Here is a 24697-nt window from a genome sequence, read left to right on the forward strand (position 1 = left end):
TGCGCCGTGCGCGCAGTTCGTTGGCAGCGGGGCAGCCGCGGAAGATCCATGCTCGTACCAAAATGCCAAAATGCGCAGCAATATTCCTAGATTGTCCGTGGGAAAAATTCGCTATGTCAACGTTCTCTCCCACTGTTCCATTGTTACATAGAGGTCGTAAATAAATGTGCTTCTATGAAGCAACGGCGGGGAATAGAAAAACTTCGCTATATCGAGGAATTTGTTATATAGAGGTTCGTTATAAGCAGGTTTAACTGTAGTACAACAAATGAAAGTTTAATGCTGGCAGCATTCATGATGAGCACAAACATTCTAGGAATACAGCTGTGCGCTCAGAGAGTGCACCACAACCACTGCCCACTCACCTTGGACAGGACATGCCCCTGGTCCACAGCCTTGGCTGTACTGTACAAGTATGCGCGGCAGGCATTCAGTGTTGTGTACATGTCAGCTATCTTGCCTTGCATGAGCTGGAATATGAATTAAGATGAGATTAGTAACACTTAAGAAACTGCCTTAAAATGCCACAGTTATCTGTGAGCACGAAAAAGTTGAGTCGTCTAGATAATTCTCATCTCATGGGGTCTTTAAAGGGATATGATAAGGTAAATAAGTCATCCAGGTTTCAGCTTTATATCTCAGGAACTGAATCATAATTTGTTGTGAAGTTTTGCATACTTAATAAAAGAGCAAGTGGCCTTTAGTCAAATAAACCGTGAGCTGCTAGATTTTCTTAGTTGCTTTTGGTAAAGCGACAAACTTCGGATAGGCGCAAAACATTAGATGAACCTTTTCTCAAACTAAAAACAGTATGCCCGACAGCGATATATGACATGCTTATTAAATGTAATATTGGTATGAATTTCAACCTGCAAAAAAACGAGCTCATGTACTTACCTCAAAAGAATAAAAATATTGTCCTCACTTATCCCAGGCCATGGGGAAAACTTTCAAATTAATTTTTTTCTTAATCATGACTAATCTTGTTCTTCAAACATTTACGTTCAGACTATTAGGGAGAGATTTAGGTATAAGCTGAGAAAATTTTAGTACTATAGGTCAGACAGTGTTCCAGCAAATGAAGTTCGAAAAAAAATTTTTTTTAACTGATCTTAAGAAAAATGTGATGTTTAAGAACGTGCAAAACACGCTCACAATGTACTGCTATAATTACGCTAAAAGTGCATTTTGACAGGAAAATTTGCTATGAAAAAGTATTAATATAGTAAGAAGTGAATATATTCATCTGATCTAGTTACAGTTACTAAGAAAAATCCATGCAGAAACAATGATGGAAAAGAGCCCACATATTCATTAGGATGCGTGGTCTGTGGCAACATTTCTGAAGAAAATGCAGCACTCCAATGTGCTCGCCAATGCATGGTTTTGCTCATCACGAGGTGTCTCATTTTTTTAGTTATGAGATAAAAACAAATCGCCTTTTTTGATCGGTCTACCTAGCCACACAACTAATGAAACTAACAAAACAATAAAGTGAGAAAAAGAATAGTGGGTCTTATTTATTTTTTTCTACGTGTACTGTAATTATTTTTATCTAGATTGAAAGAAATTAAAGCAGGAGAAAAATAATTCTTTCTGTCGGGGGGATAACGAAGAAACAAAAACTGCAAAATGGATGAATGGCTTGCGATTATTAAATGCAGTTGAAAACTGATCGCCATGTAACATACCTAACATGACGAGTAAAGGTTAAGTAAAGGTTGTGAACGTTTACAATCTCATACACTACACAACAGATTAAAATGACTACCGAAACCGTCAAACTGTTCCGAGTTTAACCGTATGCAGTCCATCTTGTATGGAATTCCATGAAATGTCACAGTTTTCATTATTTGATATTTATTCTTTCTGGCATAGCAAACAAAAAAATGGGACATGCAATTAAATTTTCATCCTCCTTTAATCTTTTGCCACAAACCACATAAAATCAAATTATTTGTAACAAAACTACAGCCTTATAAAATAAATCAATTATAATTATAAATACACCAAAACAACCACACGACAATGGTACTAGTATAACGACTGGGTCGTTTTGTTATGAACCAATATGGCAGCATGAATGTAAAACCCACCTGGAATGTCCCGATTGGCTGGCCAAATTGCTTACGAGTGTGTACATAGTCGAAGGCAACATCGCAACACGCCTGCATTATGCTGGTTCAAAAGAGAAAGGCAGAAAGAAACAAACACTTGAATAACCCCTCACAGTGGACCACATTTTCAATACCAAAAATTTTATAGGACACCGTTAACAGTGCATTCACACAGCCAATCAGAAGCAAACGATTAGATTGTGATTGAATCAACTCGTGGGTCCAGCATGATTCTTGTCAACGTTTGTTTCACACAACAAAGCAGCGAAATGCATTGACAAAGGCTGGGCAGCAAAACAGCTCGAATAGTAACAGCGCTCAAGTGTCTGCGTCGTCACTCTTGTGAATGTGTGTCCGAGCTGTTACTCACTCACCTCACTTTACTATGAACCAACTCTTCCAAAAAGAAGTTTTGATGAAGTTTCACACATCTATGCTGATGATTACTCTGTGAGATCAACAGGCTGGGATGCAACAGGCAAAAAATTACTTGGAGCAATTTTCGGAGCAGCAAAATGTTACTTTTAGAGTACGAGAATTCAAATTTAGAGCAACTTACAGAGAAAAAAAAATACCCTCCTTTATCACACGATCCCAAACATGAAGCAGTATAACAAAGATGGTTTACATTTATAAAACAAAACAAAAATATGTACAAAACCAGTCAACGTCACCAAATCGAGCACAGTGAACATGAGCACAATTATTTCAGTAAAAGTACTAGTATTTTGAACCACACCCCTGTGCGCCCTGCATGATGAAGTCATCTTCAGCGCCTATCGAATCTTTTAATCGATTCTGCAAATGCAAATATGGTTTGAGGTCACCAGCTTGGCGACCTAAAAAGTCGCGAGATCCGTCACACAGTAACAAGTGAGAGTGACGGAAAAAAAAGGAAATAAATTGGGGTACGATTGATTCTTGCTTCTTAGGGCTGCAGAAATCTCATACACTGTTCCAAATGATTGCCAGTAAGTTTTTTGATGACGGCAACTACGTATACTAGTATTCACAATCATGCAGCATAGACACGCATTCAAGGGTGGAACTGGACTTCAGTGTTTCGGAGCAGCTCAGACAGCAGGAATCATGCGGCTTTGGAGCAGCTTTGATGCATTAAAAGGGGAGTTTTGGAGCAGGTTCTGAGCACCCAGAAAGCGTTTTGGAGCAACGCGAGTTAGGTTTGGAGCAGCTTTTTTGAGCCAAAAATCACCGCCAATAAAAAGTATTTCTGGGCAAAAATAATTCCAATGATTTTCACCAAACATCAGTACTAATGAGCTTCCCAGACTTACCACCCACAAAGGTGTGTGAGTGTGGTACAACAAAACATGCTCATTTAATACTCAGGCTGAAACAAAATGAAAAATATACTTTGGGTTGTAACGACATGGAACTATATTTTTTTACGCAAACGCATCTACTGCAAGGAGTTTCTCTAGCCTCTACAGCTATGCACCTGATGTGTGAAATGGAGTATAGATAACCGTGGCGCATTTCACTTGGTGAAAGCTTGTTCTCCCGACGCTAATTAAATGCACCACACTGCTTATCTGTGTTCAGTCTGGAGCGAAGTGGGGACGAGTACAGCAAGCCCCCCAGCAGCGACAACGTAAACAGCATAGGCGCTGTGCTGCACGCAACTAACCAGGAGATGATTGGAGTCCATGCGATCCCTCCGTGTTACAATAAAACTGTCAGTTGTTACGATATAGAAGCACGCATACGTATCGCGGAAAGCCAATAGCATTCTGTCACTATTTCAGCCGCTGCGTATCCCGAGCCCTGTAATACTTTGAAATGCTCCTTGGGGTCCCCACTGCACGCTATCAAACAATCATGTGAGAGTGCGAGCCCAGTATGATCTTTTCTGCACTCTGGCAAAAAGGAAGAGAAGGCTTTCTGGTAGGTGCTTTGGGCAATATCTGCTGTGGTACTGCATTTTTTTAATGATTGCCACGGCACGCTCCAATGAACATTTGTGCTTGTAAACATACACTGCCGTGAAGTGCATGATCATAGCCCGTTCCCGGCTGGTACAAATTATTGAGGTTTCACTGTATTACTAGATACAGTCGAGCCCACATATAACGGCCCCACTTAAAACGAACTTTCGCTTGAAAGGAACAATATCTGCGTGACCGTGAAAATATACATTGTTTCAATGGCACAAAATCGCACTTACAACGAACGTCTCCAAGCGCCGCTGATCAGTTATAGCATACGGAGTCAGCAGTCTGCCGACTTCCCGGGAAACCAATTTCGACCACCAATCAGGCATTGGCGAGGTGCTCATACATTCTTATTGTTAAACACCGACCCTGCCTTCGCGACCCTCTAGTTGCCGCTCTCCCCAACCCATGGAAGAAGGAAAGTTGTTTCCTTCCTCCACGCCCCGACTGCTTTTTGTTACGCACCCCTCCATCCTTTGTCCCCCCGCTACTCTGAGCACCCCGCATCGCCAGACGAGGCCCGTGTTTTCACAGTGCCACCGATCTTTCGAAAACCGGTCGGCCATCTACCCTGTTTTTGATCGCTGGTACAGTCGTTGGCGTCGCCGGCCTGGAATGACCAGACCATTTGCCAATATCGTCGGCCACCGACTGTATCCGATAGTCTGCGTCTAGTGCACGCGCGTACGCTACCCCACCGACTCTGATAATTTGCGATTCGTTTTGTGTTTAGGACTTCTTCTCGCTCACTTCGCACTCAGCTCAGCATGCCTTCCGCACGTGTGCGGAAGCGCGAAAATGGTTGTTAATTTGCGCGGAACGAATCGCGAAATATCGAAGTTCGTGAGGCCACGCAAACCCGCTGGCGCAACAAAACAATTCTTTGACCACAGCCGCCGATTCTTCGAACACTGCCGCGCGCACCGATCCAGGCAGCCATGCTTTGCACACGCAGACACTCTTTCCAAGTTCTTTTATGTGCGGGTTTCGCGGACCTTTCAAGCAAGCTACCCAACCTGCCTCCTTCCCGTGTGTTTTCCTTTCCAAGGTCGCCCTCCCGCTACATCCTCCCCTCTCTTTATTGCAACTCCTTGCCTTTCTCTCGCAAGTCTGCTCTCCTCTCCTGATCACAACCCCTTCGCCCGTCTCCACCGCTTCACGACACCCGCCACGCTGGCTTGAATTAGTTGCGTTTTCTGACTGGAAACGAGCCCAGAGCTGTTCCACACGTTCTGGTATGTGTGTCGCGTGTGCGCATCTTGCTCGCTCTTCGTGTGCGTGTGTGGTCATGATGGCCGACAAGAGGATTAGCACGCTTTTTCCTGCCGCTCAAAAAAACGTCGAAATGTGACCGCTTGGCTTGAGCGTAATCCGCGCGTTACATGTCGCATTGCGGAGCACTTGCTCATAGCTGGTGACCACCTGGCAGCCAACTTGCCGCTTCGGGCGTACCAATATTCAGCTGTGGAGATGGTGAATATTTCGTAGGCGGCGGTAACGGCTACATGCGTGCAAAAGTGTTTTCGCGAGGCCGACTTCGTCAACGTCGAGGCCGATGCCGAGCCTGAAGCTTCCGAACTGCGGCGGCGATTTGTGGCCGCGCGTCGTCAACTCCGACCTGGGAGAGCGGGTGGGACATCTGCTGCGATGGCTTAATTACGGCCGATGATGATGCCGACACTGCAGAACCGTGCACAAATTGGGGCATTGTGAATGAAGTACGTGGCGAGAGCGATTTGGAGGAATCGAATTGCGAGAACGACGAAACTTGGGAGCCAGTGCCTCATGCAGCTTACGCCACGGACCTCGGCGAACGAGCACCCTGCCGTTTTAAATGAAGTCCAGACCGCCCTTATCGCTTCTGCTCTTCGGAACACGTGCATCACGGACTTTCTGGGTCAAAAAAATTTTGTGTTTACACTCGCAACTTTTTTTAAAAGCTGTGTTTCATTTACTACGAACTTCAGGATACAGTGAACGGATTCCAAGTCATGCTCAGGGTCGTTATAAGCGGGCTCGACTGTAATTCACAGTTGCTCATACTGGCACCACCACTTTTGCGGGGAAACCACGACGAGAACAGAAAAGAGACGAGCACTAGCAAGCCCCATAAATGAACAAAATTACAAAATGATCGAACTACACTGGATATGACTGTGGCCACGTCCTTTGTGTAGCCAATGCTGACTGTTCCTCGGTCAACGATAATAATTGGCTAGATATGGAGGCTTACACTTTCGATCGACAATTATAGTAGAAATCGCCATTTATGTGCAGCCTGGCGCAGCAGGTTAGATTGGCGCAGAATGGCGCAATCGATGCAGCACTGCCACCCCTGCGCATTAGTAATTCAGGAAGAAAATGTACTATGTACCATGAGTAGTACTAACAGCCCCTTCTAAAACTTAATGAAGCCTTGCAACACTTTTTCAGCGTGGTCAGAAAACATTGCTGATCTGTAGTCGAGGGTACCGAGAACATGCAAGCCAAAAATTATAGTGACGCACAGAGTATCCTCCCCTAAAGCCATGCCTAAAGCATATGCATCTTACACCGTGGCTTACGCGAAGGGTCTGCATTCATAGATTTGAATTGCAGGTCACCAATGCTTGCTCAATTTCTCGCTGAAATCAGCACAACCGAGAATTTTGCGGCTAGTTGGGCATTTGGTCCAGTTTAGCCCAACTTCAGCAAATTTCCTGGTTTGGACTCAGCTTGGCGCAAAAATAGAGAACTGTATAAAATTGGTGCGAATACTGCAATTGTTGCCTCCCTGAACAGGGCAAGGCAACAACCATCCTATACTTTTTGTTTTCAGCGCATCACCTTTTGATACCTTTATTTATTCTCTGAATTAATCTAACAATAACTAGTCGAAAGTACGAAAAGCACATCGAAAGTGAATAACCTATGCCCATTACTGAAAACAAATCTTGCGCCACGAAAGAGAGTAAGGCATGACAACACAGACACAAGAGCCGAGAACAAGACAACACAATTGCCAGACTAAGTGCCAGACTAAAAATTGGCACTTTGCCTCTAACTTCCAAAAACACCCGGAGTCGGAACATGGACGTAGGCAAATATGAAAAAAAAAAATGCTTCATGAAAACTGAAAATGCCAAATTACTGGCCATTACTTCTGCCTGAAACAAGAGACCTTTTCTGTCCTTTGTACGTCAAAGTCAAGGAAATCTAACTCTTTTATTAAAGTAGGCCACCTATATCCCACTTTGGACACCAAATCTCTGAATAACAGCTCTGCATCACCATGTCAAAATGTGTCTCACCCAACTGGTCCAGCAGCCAGAACCAAGCGCTCCAAATCCAGGCCACTCATGAGGACATACATGCCCTTGTTGAGTTCCCCAACCAGGTTCTTAGCTGAGCAGACAAAGAGGAGAAAAAAAAAAGGGAGACATCAGATAAACAATAACAAGCACTAAATTAATCTTGTAGAAGTGCCTAAAAGAGAATGCATATAAGCAGGAACTGCGGGGCAAAGCTTCACATGAAATTCCCACTAGTGCTGAATAAAATGTTTCAATAAATTTCAATTCAAAAGCCCTCCCACAATCATTGGGTCTTCCAATGTCAGTGGCCACATTTAAGAAAACCACTAACAATTTTATTTCGCACTGGGTCGCAGGAAACTCGTTTTGCGGAGCAGCTGCTTTTCATAAGTACTACGGATATTATGTCTGGCAATTGCGATGCCTTACATGCAGAACGGCTCGATCACGAAGTAAGACAATTGCCCATTACATTATGCTAAAAGCCTTTCTTTCTTTCTCTAACCGTTTCGCCGGTTGATTCATCAACCCCAAATTACTGCCAATGGTCACCACAGCGCCGAGATGAGCCTGGTATACATAAAAAGGAATACTTTTGTTTGCACATTCAAGAATACTATATGGACCTAGATTCTTCATGAAGAAACCCAGGTGGAGGACTGAAGTAGAAAGGGATCCTTTATTAAAAAATCTAACTAATTCATCTTGGGTCTTCAGAAACATACCAAGATAATTAAGTAAGCAAGTCATATTGCGGGACTACAGGTGAGTTATGACCACCCAGGATTCTTCAATGTGCATTTACTATCCAATACTAAAGCAAAATTTCATTTGCCATTTCTGCTTTGCAGAAGTACACACCAAAGGTGGTCACAAAGGAAACATAGCTCTGCAACACGAGAGACTGACAGAGAAATATTTTCATACCAGGAATCTTGCAGTCTTCAAAGACAAGTTCAGCTGTTGGTGAGCCCCGCATTCCCAACTTGTCCAGTTGCTGCCCTATACTGAAACCTGGAGTATTCTAGGGAGAGATACAAGGAGACACGTTACCTGCTGTATAGTGCTTCATATCGTTAAGGGGAATATTGATTCGATTACATTCCATAAGTGTGACATTAACGAGATTACCCAGCCCTATAGAGCTAGCAAAAATGAACACTACTTCACTGCACAAAATTTACGTATGCTGTCCATTTTAATACTAGAGCAAAATTGTGAGAAACCTAATAAAAATACATTCGTTTCAGGCCAATAGGTTTCCCTTGTGATACAATAAAAGCTCGTAATTCCTATTTCAGGGAAATGAGAAAATACCTTAATTAGCCAAATGCCAAATTATCAAAAGTATAAAAAAATACAAATCTGTATTACATGAATGCATTATCATTTTCTAAAAGAGCACATAAATCCAATCCTCATTTCGATTAAGAGCAGTGTAAAAGCTGCAATTTTCATTGTCACGATTCAAGACTTTGTTAACAATGTGATCATGGATCAAGACCCACGTGTCTTAAAGGGGCCCTGAAACACATTTTTTAATAACCATGGAATTAATTCACTGGAAAAGCGTATTGCCTCACAAATTCAACACCACAAAAATTTTAATAATCCGCCCAGTACGAACGGAACTATAAAGATTTGTCACACGCTGCAATCACATTCTCTCTTCTCTCGTCCTGACAAAAGCACTAGAAGCTAAGCAGAGAGATCAAACAAAAAACGTCACGCGTGTCTCATGACCTTGAGCACTTTTGTTTCTTTGAATATGCGGCTTTTTCAGTGCGATTGCGCGTGCACGCATGGACAAGTGACGGCCTCTCGCAGCGATTTCTGTAACAGCCGAGCGCGCCATGTTCAAATCAGCCAATGGCTGATAGATGGGAAATCTACGTGTGATTTTTTAGTGTCTTCCGTCATTTGTCGAGAGAAAAGAAAGCAATTTTTAGCAGAGTTTTCAGCCGACAGAAGGTTTTCTTTTCCCTAACAACTACTATGAGGTTGTCCCGCTTTGTATGTACCCTCAGGCATCTGTCGTTCATGAGGAAAGGGGTAAAAACACAATGAGCGAGAGAAGTAGTGTGTGAATGAGAGCTTTTGGTTGCAAAACAACTTTACAAAAAAGCCGCCTTGCAGTCTTTTTGCAAAGTGTCCATTCTCAAAGTTAACCAGACATCGTTTCCTCTTCAGAGCGACAAACGATGCCATCTCAAAGGAATGTGCCATAAACACAAAATCCACAGCTATTAGCAGATTTGGGCACAGTGAACTGCATAGTTACCCTGGCACCCATGAAATGCTGCCATGTGCCCATGCGCACGCTTGTGATCACATCAAAAGTAAGCCGCACGTATGAAGAAAAAATGAAAAGTGCTCAAGCCTCGAGCTCATGACCAGTGCTGACAAAAGACACATCTTCTTGCCCCCTTATCATCCCCTTCCAAGTAGTTTACAGTGAGCTCACTAGTATGAAAGGAAAGCATGCGATGGATCCCTCTAGCTCCACTTGACAGATTATAAGAATTTTTCTCACAGTTGATTTGTGAGGCAATCAGCTTTCTTGAAGAAGCCATTTGATGGTTACTCGGAAAAGGCTGGAGGGGATCCCAGCAACACTTTTTCAGCATGGTCAGAAAATACTGCCGATCAGTAGTCAAGGCTCCCGAGAACATGCGAGCCAAATATCTTAGTGCAGCACGCAACCTGCAATTTACAATTGTAAATTAAAGTTAGCTAAAAATCACTATCTCTTCTCTTGAGAAATGATGTTATGTATACTCAAAAATCATTGCGTCACAGGCCCAAGTATCACGCCGATGCTTGATTTGAGCATGGTGCACTGGGGAATCACTGGGGCTGCCACGAGAGGACACAAAATGTCGCACATGCTATAGCACTAAAAAGCCGCACGTTCGAAAGAAAACAACGCCATGCCTGCACGGAAGGCGCAGCACAGTCAGAGCGAAAGCTAGAAGAGCGGCCTTTCAGAACGTTTTCTAAACACTCATTGGGTAACTACTTTCTGCAAGCACACTTGCTTGATACCCACTAGGGCATTATTAATAAAATTTATTGGTAGTAGGCCGGCATTCGCTATGCTATTTTTCATCATTCTTCTGAGAAGCATCGTATTTGCTAAACACTTGCAAGGGATTTTGTGCCGATTGCTCATGCAGTGGCTGACGATGAGGAATTATGGCTGAAGTGGGTATGTGCCACAGTTAATAGGAAAACAAGAACAAGCTTTTGAAATGGGTTGGAGCATTGGACGACCCACTCGTTACACTATTCGCATTGTGCGCCAACTGGTTGTTCTTTCGCCGTTTTAAAACGCTTTATAGGTCGTAGTAACGCGATTGCTTTCCCGACATCAAGCCTGCCTAAGGAAAGTTTGCCAACAAGTTTCAAGCACCTGTGGCTCAGTAGTAGAATACTGGGCTGGCACTAAGCGAACCCAGGTTCGAGCCCCACTGTGTCATTGGTGCTAGTTTTTTTTTTAATTTCGCGCATTGTAGGTACAGACACCTGCGGCGGCGAACAACTGCATGTGACCCGAGTTGTGATCTCATAACAGCTTTCACTGTAAAAAGGGGAAAGTGCTCAAGGTCATGACAGGTGCATGATGTACCTTCTTTCAATATGCTTCTCTTTCTGCTTAGCTTCTGCCACTTCCGTCAGGACGAGAGAAGAGAGAAAGCAATTGCAACATCCAACAAATCTTTGTAACTCCACTTGTATAGGATAAACTCTAAAAATTTTTGCAGTGGTGAATTGGTGAGGCAATAAGCTCCTTTACTGAATCAATTTTATGGCTGCCTAGAAAAGTGTTGCAGGTCCCCTTTAGAGCAATAGAATGAATTAGTATGAGACGGAGTACTAAAGGCTTGAAAGAAGCTACAAAAGAAAAAGAAGAATTCATATTGCACAAATTATCACTTGCAGATATGCCTTGCAGATGTCTATTTCACCAGACTACATGTAAGAATGATGCCGCAAAGTTTCAAATACCATATTATTATCTTTGCCTTGAAGATAACTTTTAAATATACCTGAAAAAATGCATTCAAGAAGGCTACATACCATTAAAATTGCCCTCAAATGCAATTTTTGTACTGAGCCTTACAATGAAGCAGCACTACAATGGAAGCTACCGCTAGAGTTGAGCTAGGGGAGAATGACTACGCAAATTGATATGCCACTGTACCCACTGTACGCATTCTAAAGCATTCATTCTTCATTTTACCAGTAACAAGCATGGTCTCAATCAGTAAAACATACCCCATCGTTTTTCTTTCGTAGGTGCATAATTATTATTAAGAACCCCAGGTGGTCAAAATTTCCGGAGCCCTCCACTACGGCGTCTCTCATAATCATATGGTGGTTTTGGGACGTTAAACCCCACAACTCAATCAATTAGGTGCATAATTATTGGGACTGAATACCACACGTAGCCACTGAAGCATCCAAATCTCATCCCAAGATAGATCCATGGTACAAGTGATAAATACTATACAATAAGAGACACTCATGATTTCATCACCTTTTCAACAATGAATGCACTAATTCCATGTTGAGGCTTATCTGCAAGTGGATTAGTGCGAGCGTAGACAAACAGCACATCCGCAAGTGCACCATTGGTTATCCAAAACTTCGTGCCGTTCAGGATATAGTGATCACCTGAAAGATAAGCCCCGATATCAGGCACTGCAACATTTTTAGCACACAGAATCATAGGTACTATTAACAATAGGATCACTAAGGGCCGAATTAGTATTATTTTTCGATAAATGCTCCGGGGTGTGTGCACAATACAAAACAACTGTTTAATTTACACTGCCTGACACTGCTATACATGAACGCCCCATGATAAAAAAGTAGATTATACTGATTACAAGGTAATAAAGGAAAGTAAAATAATCATAGTAAAACTGGCCAGTTTCAACTTTCATTATACACCTACCTTTACCTGCATTCAATTTATGTGCACTTGTTTAATATTGTCACACTCAACAATCTTTAATGAGAATTGTCTGTTAGTTCTTTTTAGTGCTGTGTCTAACAAAAAAAAAATGAGCCCTCAAGTTTATACTCTTTTCATTCAACAATCTCTAGGCAATCAATAATATTAGAATTTTATAATGCTACGAGTTTAAAAACCTTAAAATAGAAAAATGAACATGTCAACATCGCACTTTTTGGACAGTCAGAAAACATAATTAGTTTGTAGTGAAGGTTCCTGTATGCATGTGGGCCTAATATTATTATGTACACTGCAGGCTGTAGGGAACTTATATATTTGCGTCAAAACAGCCACAAATTACGCACTCTCTCTTTCAGAAATTTTTAACCAATTGGTATGTAAGAGCACGTAAAATTATTCCAAGGTTTAAAATGCATAATCGCACAAGATCACTCAATTTAATATCCCAAGGTAAGCGCAAGCTAAGGCAAGCTCAAATGCCAACAGTCCAACTGAGGCTGAATAATAAGTGATATAGAGCCACACCGAATACATTGTTTCTGGACACATTAAGGAGAGGAGTTCTGTGGCACTGTGGGAAGGCCAGTGGTGTTACCTTAAGGTCAGATCGTTCAAATGAGCTATAATGATTGCTAACCTTTTTGATGAGATTTGAGCATGTGGGGCTTCAATACACAACATGGCATGCACATATAAAAGTGAATAAAGAGCAAAAATGTGACATCACCATGAGAGAATGTACAAGGAGGTAACAGAACAGGGTTACATAAATGCAAAAATACACATTTGGGACATAAAAGGGTTCGCCACAGTGACGTAGCAGTTAGAGTGCTTGGCTGCTGACCCAAAGGTCACCGAGTTTATTCCTGGCCACGGCGGTCGCATTTCAATGAAGGCGAAATGGTAGAGGCCAATGTTCTATGCGATGTCAGTGCGCATTAAAGAACACCAGATGGTCGAAATTGCACAAGCCCTAAACTACAGTGTCCCTCATTATATCGGGGTTTCGGGATGTAAATCCCCAGATATTATTACAGCTGAACCTCTTTATAAGGAACACGTACTAGAGAGCAGTCCTTGTCCCTTACATAAGGTGTGTCTTATAAGCAGGATACCATGTTCTCATCTTCAGTTCAACCCCTACTTTAGTGCAGGCCACCGGTGTCTCTTTTATCCCAAGTGTCTCTTCCATCAATCTCTCTTATACAAGGGTTCAACTGTATTATGACAGAAAAGGCTTTCTTTTATATGCAAGCAGGCTTTTCTAGAAGGCAAACGGCTGCTGTATTAGTACAACTGCTTCACAACTGTCACGTGTGCCAGCAAAATTGTGGCAGACAAAGTTGTATTTGAAGTGAAACTATATCAATAAAACATCTGTTTGCACATAAGGGCAAGACCAGGGCTCACGAACCATTCACTGTCTTGGTGAAAATGCATATCCCGTGAAAAACACCCTGCTATGAACTACTCAGTGAAATCTTGTAGTCATGTGCAACAAGAAAAGTTCTGAAGCAAAGTACAAAGCTACCTTTTTCGCAGGAATCCACTTTTCACTGAGGCCTGTGCTCATTCTTTTCAGAGCTGCCGGCGCCTGTTGCTTGATGATACACAAGATATGCACCCCCCTGCCTATTGGGTAATAGCAAGCATTAACCCAGAGTGATGTTTGGATCAGATGAGCTTCCTCCAACAGGCCCACATGGTGCCACCATGTGGCAGGGCCGAGCTTTGTATTGTAGCCCGTTCGCACTAAGAGGTCTAACTGGCTAGAACGCGTGGTTAAATTCTGGTAGAAGTGAAAAGATCATGAGATATAGTGACAAATTCGAGCATCCTTTCCATGTTGTGAGTAGGATTTATAGTTTTAAATTATGTTTACAAGTAACAAAAACCAGTATGTCAAGCAGCCTAATGAAAGAGCCTTGAAGCTGAGTTATGAATGGAGTCGGTCATTTTGCTGTACATAGCAACGCACTTATCTGATACTGTCATGCATGCTATAACTAGTTTTCAAAGTTAGAGAATGTATAATTAATCTATCCCCACTCTGTTCTGTGCTACTTACCAGGTAAAAGGAGATGCATCGTGAGAAGCGACGCTGCTTTTGCGGCAGCCATCGGACCATGTCGAACCGCAGCGCATGCGATAAACCGCCACACTCGAACCGCTCTAGCGCTCACTCTTTGCAGCATGCGTTGTTCCATGTGTATACTTCATATTTGCCGCAAACAAAAAAATTCTGCATCCAAATGTTTCACAGCATTTTAACATAACCACTCTGGCAGTAAGCTTTCAGTTGCCTCCAAAAAAAATAGGCACTATAAAATTTTTTATTGGTCCCTTTCAACAGCAACCACACTTGAGCATGGAAATCACAGTAGGAGAGAGCAATCCTATTTGATCATGCACGCTTAAGGTCATGATGTGCATTGATATAACTTTTTTCTACTGTGTCATCCCTCCCTGTGTAGCTTTCAGCGTTAAAAAAGCGAAAATAAACACAAACAAGATTCATACACGATTATACTTAGGTACAAGTCGAGAAAAAAGGGGCTATTCACTGTCAAAGGACCCCCCTCCAACCAATGGAATCGCCGTGGCATCATTACGTCACAGCCAACCACTTAACGCCTACAGGCAGCACTTTTACCCAAGCTTATGTGAGTGTGTGCATGCCGTAAAGTGTCTAGAAGCCTTTATTTTAAGCAAAGATAAAACTTTAGTTCACTTTCTTCCATTTTCTCATTAGAACACAAACCATGAAAGCATTTATATTGGTCATCTTGAGTAGTGAATTGCAACTCCCCTACTGACAGTGAATTTCCGCTCTTACAGGTTTCCCTTCATTGCTTGATTGTGGTTTTATGCACTCCCGGCTTAGCACATTGCCAGTTACTCTTTAAGAGATTGTAAACCAGACAGCCAACAGTTTTGCCGGTGCGATAAGTGGGAATCACCCGCTAACGTCATGCGCTATGAAGAACCTTAATACAGTGAAATCTTGGTGTAACGAACTTCAGGGGGCCATGGCAATTCATTCGTTATTTTGAAAGGTCGTTATAGTGAAAGCCCAAAAATTAAACATAAACACTTATTTTCCACTGACCACAACGACTTATTTTTAAAACGGTGAGTCCTTGAACTCGTTTTTCACAAGAAAAAACAAATGCAGAATTGAACACTAAAAAATGCCCTTTAACTTTAAAAAGTCAGTTTTTTTTTTTATGCGTGCAGCACAAACTTTGCAGCGCGACGGCCTCCAGCTCATCCACATTCCTGTGGTGCGATTCGGTGGTGCGATCCACTTTCTCGCATATGAAAACTGCTTCCGCTGTTTCGTCACAAGCAAAAATGAACTTCACTATTACCGCAGCGCGAACGCCGACTTGCTTTGTAGACCCAATAAGTAATCACCGAAAGGAGATGAACACCACTGACAAGGCCTCCTGGAGCACACGTAGAAGTTACAAAGATAAGAAAAACCTGAAGTGTATGGCTGTCATCGCCTCTTCCAAAGAAAAGAAAGAGCTAAAAAAGAAAATTCCTCGCATTTTGTTTTCTGCTCCCTCGATGTCTCAGGTTTTCCGCGCCCATGCTTCCTGCTCCGCAACTCCCACTCTGCCTTGCCAACCTTGCCCTCCCGTGTTGCCCTCGCCCTTTGTTTCGACGCTTGTAAACCTGCAGCGTCTGCGTTTCAACAAAAAGAAAGAAAAGAAAGTCGCCCTTCCGTTTTTTTCCACCTCCGTACAGTCGCACGTGTTCCGATAAGCAAGGCGTCCGTTCGCTGTATCGTCTGCTTGCGTACCGCTCTGTTGGTCGCTACCAATTTCAGCACTTGAGTTCGCTGTACTGAGGCATTGTTAATAGTATAACGTGAAACTTAATTAGCACTCGTTATTCTGAGAATTTCGGTATTCAGAAGGACGTAGTAGTAAAATATTTTACATTGAAACTATTAGCAGTAGCCGCAGGATTTTTTAAAAGTTTGCTAATCTGAAAAGTTCGTTAATGTGGGGTTTGTTCTACCGAGATTTCACTATATTACCAATTATTATTGGTGTAATCAATGAGAATTAAACCAGCAGTTATCGCCAATGGTCTAAATCACTGGCCTGACAACAGGCACCTAAAGCAACATACACTACAGATGCAGGACGGACAATAGGCACAATGCGCAATGCTTCACGCTCAAGACAAAACTTACGCAAAAGTTGATGACAACCACTTTGTATCACACAGGGTATTGAAGTGCCAATCAACGGCGCAAGTATAGACGGCTGCGTCTAGGAAGTGCCGAGTGCTTACGCAGCACACGAAACATCACAGAGATCGTCATTAACAAACACTGCGCAGAACAAACAAACAAGGCTTTTCGTGGATTTTCAATTGAGATGAACAGCAGTAAAGTCAGCTTGCGAGAGCACAATCTTACTGACGACAACAATGAAGTGTCGCGAAAAGCGAAGGTGGCCATTTTGGTTGAAGTCCTTAAGTGCACAAGAACACACTTTTCGATTCCCCTCGTGAGCACAGCGCAAATATGGTCCCCCACGACGACACAATGATATGGCGACGTCAGTGGCTGAAATGGGGGAGGTCTTTTGATGGTGAAAAGCTGATATTTTCTAGACTTCTACCAAAGTGAAGCCCTGGGCAAGATTCAAATAGGTCCAGTGTGCTCGTCAGGATGAGAGAAGAAAGCACTTGAAGCGTGCAACGAATCCCCCAAACTTCACTTGTTCTTGACAGATTCGAGAAATTTTCGCATCAATCAATTTGATTATTGATATGTGGGGCTTAACGTCCCAAAACCACCATATGATTATGAGAGACGCCGTACTGGAGGGCTCTGGAAATTTCGACCACCTAGGGTTCTTTAACGTGCAGCCAAATCTGAGCACACGGGCCTACAGCATTTTCGCCCCATCGAGAAAGTGCAGCCGCCGCAGCTGCGATTCGATCCCGCAACCTGTGGGTCAGCAGCGGAGTACCTCAGCCACTAGACCACCGCAGCGGGGCACATCAATCAATTTGAAAGGCTATAAATTCCGATATACCCAGGTTTTATAGTTGCCTTAAGAAGTGGTTAAAAGTGGTCCTTAAAGAGTCTGACTAGAGCGGCAACTAAACAACAGCAACAGAGTAGTCAAATTGGGCTACTTTGTGCTAATTTAGCTACTATTTTAGGCCTCTGCCGACGAAAAAAAACAATCTGACTACTTGCCTACTTTTTGGCTACTTTCTTGTTTCCTCGATTTACCAGTTATCAATATATTTCGATGTCACAGCCGTTCCTTTTCAAGTAAGCAGTGTGAAATCGTAGAGGCCAATGCATGTTTCAAGCTCCAAAAATTGAATTTGGTACTAGCATTACACAGAAGAAAAGGCTTTTGGATACCTGGCTGGGCCTCATTTTGCAGATCACCTATTACTGAATGTGACTTCAACTGTAATTGTATAAAACAATCAAAAGCGCTCCACATCCAGGACACTATACTCTCATGAACATTAGTAATGTGATATCCAATGAACTGCTTGTGCTATTTCTGAGGACGGGGCACAGCATATATAAGTGAAGAATATAAACTGTTACGACTTAGTCATCCCACGAGAAACAGTTGTGAAAGTGATTACAATTAATGCTTCAACCACAGCAACTTTGATTTTGAGTCTACACATGCAATATACTGATTTTTATTGTTGCCATAAATCCAATGCTTTTAGTGCTTTTAAGGGGAGATGAGAATATCAAGAAAAAGTTGCATTAATTTGTAGCCTAGGGTGATGAAATTTTTTAGGTCTATTTAGGGTTTTTTATGCCAATTTCAAATATGTAAGTAGCTTCATAGTAAGTTGCACAATGTCCGTTTCGTGCCATGACAATATGTGAAGTATAGTTTGTTTTAGACAAACATTTTATGCCACTAAACTTTGACGGTTCTGAGTCATTAATAGCTCATGTTGCTCCAAAATAAGTGTGAAATGCAAGTAAGAATTCATAAAGTACATATAAGACATTTTAATGGGCGAAAAATTGTGATGTGAAAATTTTTAGAACACTCAGCCCATACTAACTGCTTACTTTAGGTTCATAAGAATTATGTAAACAAAATCAAAATATGAAGAAGATACTTGCACTCTTCACATGCTAAGAAATATGTGGGGAAAATTTCATCCCACTCGAGCTATCAGAAGTACTAAAACTTTATTTGCAAACTCAAGAAGTTGCCCAAATATGGATCTTGAAAAAACGTATTTAAAAGATGTAAGGAAAAAGCTCATTTATGCGGAAAAGATGTTTTTTAAAATGATTTCTTCCCTTATAAGAGCTTAGGAATCATGGTAATTTTGAGCACGTGGCTTTAGTCAACTACCATGAAAAATGAAATGACAAGCAGCCGGGTTTAATTTCCAGGGTACTCTAGACAATGAGCTCTTCTTAATTTTTAGTTGCCCCCTTGTGCTCTTTAAAAGCGATTTTAACCTACTTCGAGATAAATTACAGTTTTCACTGCCTTTTTAGTTGAAGCAGAAAAACTAAACTTGTGAAAGCAAATAGAAACGAAAAATATCTAAATATGGAAAAACTCGAGTTTTCAGACTCTCATCTCCCCTTAAGAAAAGTTACACGAGACATCTAAAGAGAATGCTACTTCTGCAACAGCACAAGAAACTTCCTCGCGTTGCATGAAATAGTTGGCAAAGTCTACAATTTACAGATTATTCTAAGCAATTAGGACATTGAAGGGTGCTTGTACTTATTTAATTTCCACTAACAAGCTCTTGCATTTACTCATTTAAATAGAAATGTTGCAGTTATTTTGACATATACATGGCCACATTTGGCTACATTTACTGCCGTTGGTTCAAGCTGACCATGTTTCCTTTCGTTTCTCAAACTTGCAGGCTATTTTTTTCTTTTTCCAACCTGGCAATCTTGAATGCCAACATTGTTGTCCATGACGATTGTTAAAGCCCGAGCTCAGACGACGAAAAAGGGACAAGAAGATATCTAAAGCCAACTAGCCCAAACCACCATGCTTGTAAGTTGTTCATACGTAAAAAATTTATTTTGAAGCTAATTTTAATACAGTAAATCACTTAGGACACCGAATAGGCAAAACTAATTTTGCAGTAAGTCAGGTTAACATAACACTGAATTGTACATATTTAGTTGCCTGACTTTGGAAAGTAAAAGTGAACCCAGCAGGTCAAACTGCGTCCTTACAATTAGACAGCGGATGACACCTCTACAATGTGACTTGCAATGCCAGAGGTAAGGCAGACAATACATGCTTACCATCCCTCACGGCAGTGAGACTCATAGATGCCACGTCGGAACCAGAACCAGCTTCACTCATGGCCAGTGAACCCACATGTTCTCCACTGATCAGCTGCAATGCAAGCACTCTCTGTTATTAATAGTTCTTACCCATTGGAAACTTATACACAAGTACGTGATCAAATAGTTCGATGTAGACCAGAAAGCTACGCAGAAAAATGCACTTTTCCCACACCACTACACATTTCCTCAAAAAACAATATAACACCATCTACCCACTGAAAAATCAGGCACCGATGATTTATATGTGGGGTTTAACGTCCCAAAACCACCATATGATTATGAGAGACGCCGTAGTGGAGGGCTCCGGAAATTTCAACCACCTGGGGTTCTTTACCGTGCACCCAAATCTGAGCACAGAGGCCTACGACATTTCCGCCTCCATTGGAAATGCAGCCGCCGCAGCTGGGATTCGATCCCGCGACCTGTGGGTCAGCAGCTGAGTACCTTAGCCACTAGACCACCGCGGCGGGGCGGCAAAATCAGGCAGGCGCACTACATCAAAAGTTGCAAGTTCACCGAAAGAGTCACGAACCACTTTTCTAAGTGATCATCAAATGAACTGGGTGTCAGAGTTTATTGCTCCCAAATTTATTACGCCAAAATTTTCTCAAACTCGTAAAGAACGAGTGAAGTTGCAGGAATTTGTTGCACACTCCAAGTGCTTGCTCTCTGCAAGAATGCTGAACGCTGAACAGAGAGGGATAGCCCAGAAAGAAGTTTTGACAGCGTGCACCAAGACCTTGAGTGCGCCTGACAAAATGTGATCGTTCTCTCCCACTGCGATTCCTGTGTGCAAGTGTGGCTCACTGTGCAATGTTATCAGACGATATACCTAGCACAGCTCCGGCTCATGATGGAACCACGTGACTACAAACGCATCTGACCCAAACATGCTCAGTCTGAATATACTTAAGAATGGAGAAATCACTGCTTCCAGTGCACTAAACTTGATCAGGTTTGTTACAGTTAAATTAAAAGTTGGAAACTAGTGACAGAAGGATGTATATTTTTTATTTAGGCTGGCAATTATTTTTAAGGGTTGAAATTTGCCTAATTCAACAGAACTTAACATTCAAGTTTACAATACAGCAACTCAGCAATAAAAAAATTCGAAGGGGGTCATAATTTATGTATCATATCAATCAGCTCAATCATCTCTGCAGTGTTGTCAGAGTATAATTGTGCCCTCTGCTACCAGTGTTACTGATAAGTAGAGACTGGAACTTTAGGCATGAAAAATGAATGTTTTAGGCATATATAACATGCCCTAAAAACTGCCAATTAGGCATAAATAGGCATTAAAAACTATCGTTTAGGCATATATATAGGCCCAATTCATAATTACTTCATTAGCATGCTCAGGACAATTATTTAACTTCTAACAAACACAGTAGGCAAATGCTGTGATTTGGGAAAGCTAAATTAATTTTTTTCATAAAAAGAATTAACGAGCAGCATAATCATTCAAACATATTTAGGTGAAAGCTAAATATACTTAAATAAAAATATAAATTTGACATTGTGGGAAAAACTATGAAAATTATGACAAACCAGCATCGTCTCAGGGTTTTCGGGCTTGAATTGTGCTTGCTTTCAGTCAATATTTGGTTTTATGCAAAAAAGAACGCTTGACTTCCACTGAAGTTAGTGAAGCGTACTTGTGGCCTAGCTCTTTCAATGCTTTAATTGCATCCAGAATATTTGAATCAGCACTCCTTGAAACATAACACTCTTGCTTTAGCAAATACAATCCGGGATTTTTTCCAAGGCATATTTAAGCATTCAGGCAACCCTGTCAGCGACCGGTCTATTAGGGACGGGGCAAACATTCAGAAAAAAACGTCTGAAAAAAACTGGGTATCCTTAAGCTTTGCGTTGAACGTGATAGCAATATGCTGTCTTTGGTGAGTACTTCAACCGCTTAGAGCATAACTTTTATTGTATCATGTTACTCGAGAAGTTTAAATTGTGGATTACTATATATGGCTGATTTATGTGTAATGGTTGCATGCGAGTTCACAGATGCATATATAAAAACAACAAAATGAATCTGTGTGCTCGTGGAATGACCACACAATACATGTTATTTGCACAGATTCGGGATTTATTTAAATAAATAGGCAATAGCGTAAGCAATGTTGGGAGCTTTATGCCTATGCATTCTTCAGAATGTACTTCAAACTGAAAATATTGTTGACCCTCCAATGTCCTCTTCCCTGCTTTCCACATGAACCGTTTCTCAATAGACGAAGTAGCGGTGTGATCCACGGGTTTATTGCGTCACAAGTACGCTTGATGGCTTCTTTTTATTTCGCATTGCTAGGCCGACTTCAGACAGCTGCCGTTATGAAGAACCTAAATGCTAACGAAACTTACGTGCAGGCTGTATACGCGGCAGCACTAGTCTAGCTTAGTTTCGACATAGAGTATGTTGTAACTACACTGTACTCTAACCTCGAAAACGCAACCGCCGGGCTGCACTACTCTTAAACCTAGCGACGGGGATCTTCAAGGGGCAAGGGGTACACTAGCCATAGCCTCTACTTGCTTCATTACAGTACACTCCAGCCACGCTCCCGCAAGGGGGAGAGAAACGTCACCACGCACTGCTATGAGGGCGTGAGCTACGTGGCACTGCTCCAACACCTGCAGCGAGAAAAGTGGTGAAGACGGAGGGACAGCGTTACACAAGCTAGTCAAAGAGCTGCTTTGCATGTAAATAGAAGTAACACAGGCAAGATAGATAAAGGTGCATTCAGCTTGATCATTTAAGACATCAGACAGGCAAGACCATCATGGTGTCTCTGAAAAATTCCTGGTGCCATTACTGCTGTTAGCCTGTTACCAGATGCGCTGCTCAGGCCCATCTGGTGTACTTCGCATTATTGTGCAAGCACGTCCGAGCAATGCCTAACGGGGCAGTGTTACTGTTTTCTGGATGAAACCTACCAGAGGCCATCATCAGAGAGGCCAGAAATGTGTTCAAAATGTAATTTGAACACATTTGAAATGTAATTGTTCATTTCTAGCATCAAATGAAAGGCCAAGCCCTCCAGATCCTCAAAAATGTGCTGGTATGCATGGGTTTACCTTAAAACATTAATTACAACCTGTCCTTAAAGGTCACTCAGTTCATAAAGTACACATGACGCAGTATTAACTCTTCACCGTGTGCTTACAAAAGATGATAGAAGGTTTCCACAGCCACACAGCCACTCTACTCCTTGGCTCCATTGAAGATACACAAGCAGTCAATTTGTACGTTTTTGTACTCAACATTACAACTAACTACAATAGCTTGTGAACTCACCAGAATTGATGCTTCAGCTCGACATCATGCTAATGTCGATGTCAGTAGATGTTTCATGTGAATATCAACACTTTCCTGAGCTTCACACTTGCTTAGAGCAGTCACCATATATAGCAGCAGATTTGTATCGTGTAGTAAAGTCATTTACAAGAATTGTTGTGAATCTCTTTGAGGGCTGCCAGAGTGGCTCCTGGTGGCAGCCACCAGTGAGACAACATGGACAAGCGATGCTTATGTAGTCAGCACTTGCCCTATGTCGACAAGTGCTGCTTACACGGGGAAAAGCAGAGGTGTTTACGGGACAAAGCAGAGGTGTTTAAGATGTATGCAGAATTTTTTCAAGTATCATTATTTTCATAAGTGCTTTGGCTTTTAGTGTTCTATCATTGTGTGCATGATTTGTGCACAGCATTTTATGATATGTCACAACGAAGCTAAGCATGAGAAACCAACCAGCCTACATCATTTCACAGTAGCATCAAACAAACATGTCAGCACACTGCAGGTCTGGACATAGGAATGATCATTCGACTCTTTTTTAAATCGTGCTGATGAATACCTCAAATGTCCATTACAATACCAATGTCTATACTGTTTCCTATTATTTGAGAAAACAGCCTTCTTTGGAAATTCCAAACATTTCCATGCTCAGTTGCATTCTTTGCAAGACAGAGATTGGCAAAGTTGTGCAATGAGAAATGCCTCAAATAGCACCAGTGATAAAGCTAGCAGAGCACATTAATACTGAGGTGGTCAACGTAAACTACTATCACTAGTAAACATGCTGACCTTTGGAAGGTACTTCTTTTTCTGCTCTTCAGAGCCATTGCGATAAATCTGATTTATGCACAGGTTCGAGTGGGCACCATAACTGAGTGCGATAGCAGCAGATGCACGACTAAGTTCCTCATTCACGATGCAGTGGTCCAAGTAACCTGCACCAAGGCCGCCATACTCCACTGTAACAGACAACGGCAAAAATTATGAATTTATCTGCAGAGGTAAGTAGTATGAAACAACTATCCCACCAGGCCATATTGCCATCAGCACATGTCATCACTTCATTATTGGTGGCCTCATGTAAATATATGAAGACAGCATTTTTTTCTAAGGGGCTCGCTGTTTTTCTGTCAACATAACCAAATGAATCCAACAGACAATTAGCCAACCAAGTATAGACACCTTAGTAGTTTTTTAGCTGTAGTGTAATAATTATGATGTCAATCGAGATGAATTAGGATAGATGAAAAAGCACCCTTTCTGTCCGAGAGTTTATTGGTCAACAGCCTTGTTGTGCAAATACGCAGAGTCATGCAATGCTCTCTGGCAGAAAGAGTGTTCCACATTTTCTGCCTTAGCTTTTAAAGTGGTACTGGCTAACACTTCCAGGAATTACACACACAGAATACCCAACAAACTGGATGGGGAAGTGCCTTCTATCGTAGCTCAGTTGCTAGAGCATTGGATACATAATTTAAGGGGAGATGCTACTCGAAAAAGGTTTTTTTTTATTTCATAACCCAGCTCCTTGAAATTTTAGGTGTTAGTAAAGCTTGCAGTGCTGATTTCATAACTGCAATTATTTGTTTGATAGCTATAGTAGTTCCGGAGTTACTACAACTTTGATATCAAAATATAGTGTTTTTTGTGCACATAATAAAGCTTACTAAAAATTTTCACACAGAATTGCAAAATG

The 24697-nt window shown here is 41.8% G+C and overlaps 1 protein-coding gene across 1 annotated transcript in view; it reads right to left on the reverse strand.

Moving 5' to 3' along the window:
* LOC119185292 (isovaleryl-CoA dehydrogenase, mitochondrial) overlaps positions 1-24697 on the reverse strand; it is a 53565-nt gene that overhangs the window by 17248 nt on the left and 11620 nt on the right. Inside the window, exons 4-10 of the mRNA XM_075879509.1 lie at positions 23791-23960; positions 19647-19740; positions 11903-12039; positions 8290-8386; positions 7360-7453; positions 2097-2178; positions 366-470 (exon numbers count right to left, since the gene is read on the reverse strand). Of these exons, the coding sequence (XP_075735624.1) occupies positions 366-470; positions 2097-2178; positions 7360-7453; positions 8290-8386; positions 11903-12039; positions 19647-19740; positions 23791-23960 (779 nt within the window). The remainder of the gene's footprint in view (positions 1-365; positions 471-2096; positions 2179-7359; positions 7454-8289; positions 8387-11902; positions 12040-19646; positions 19741-23790; positions 23961-24697) is intronic.

Source organism: Rhipicephalus microplus, chromosome X (genome assembly GCF_043290135.1).
Source record: "Rhipicephalus microplus isolate Deutch F79 chromosome X, USDA_Rmic, whole genome shotgun sequence".
In the NCBI taxonomy this organism is placed as follows: Eukaryota; Metazoa; Arthropoda; class Arachnida; order Ixodida; family Ixodidae; genus Rhipicephalus; species Rhipicephalus microplus.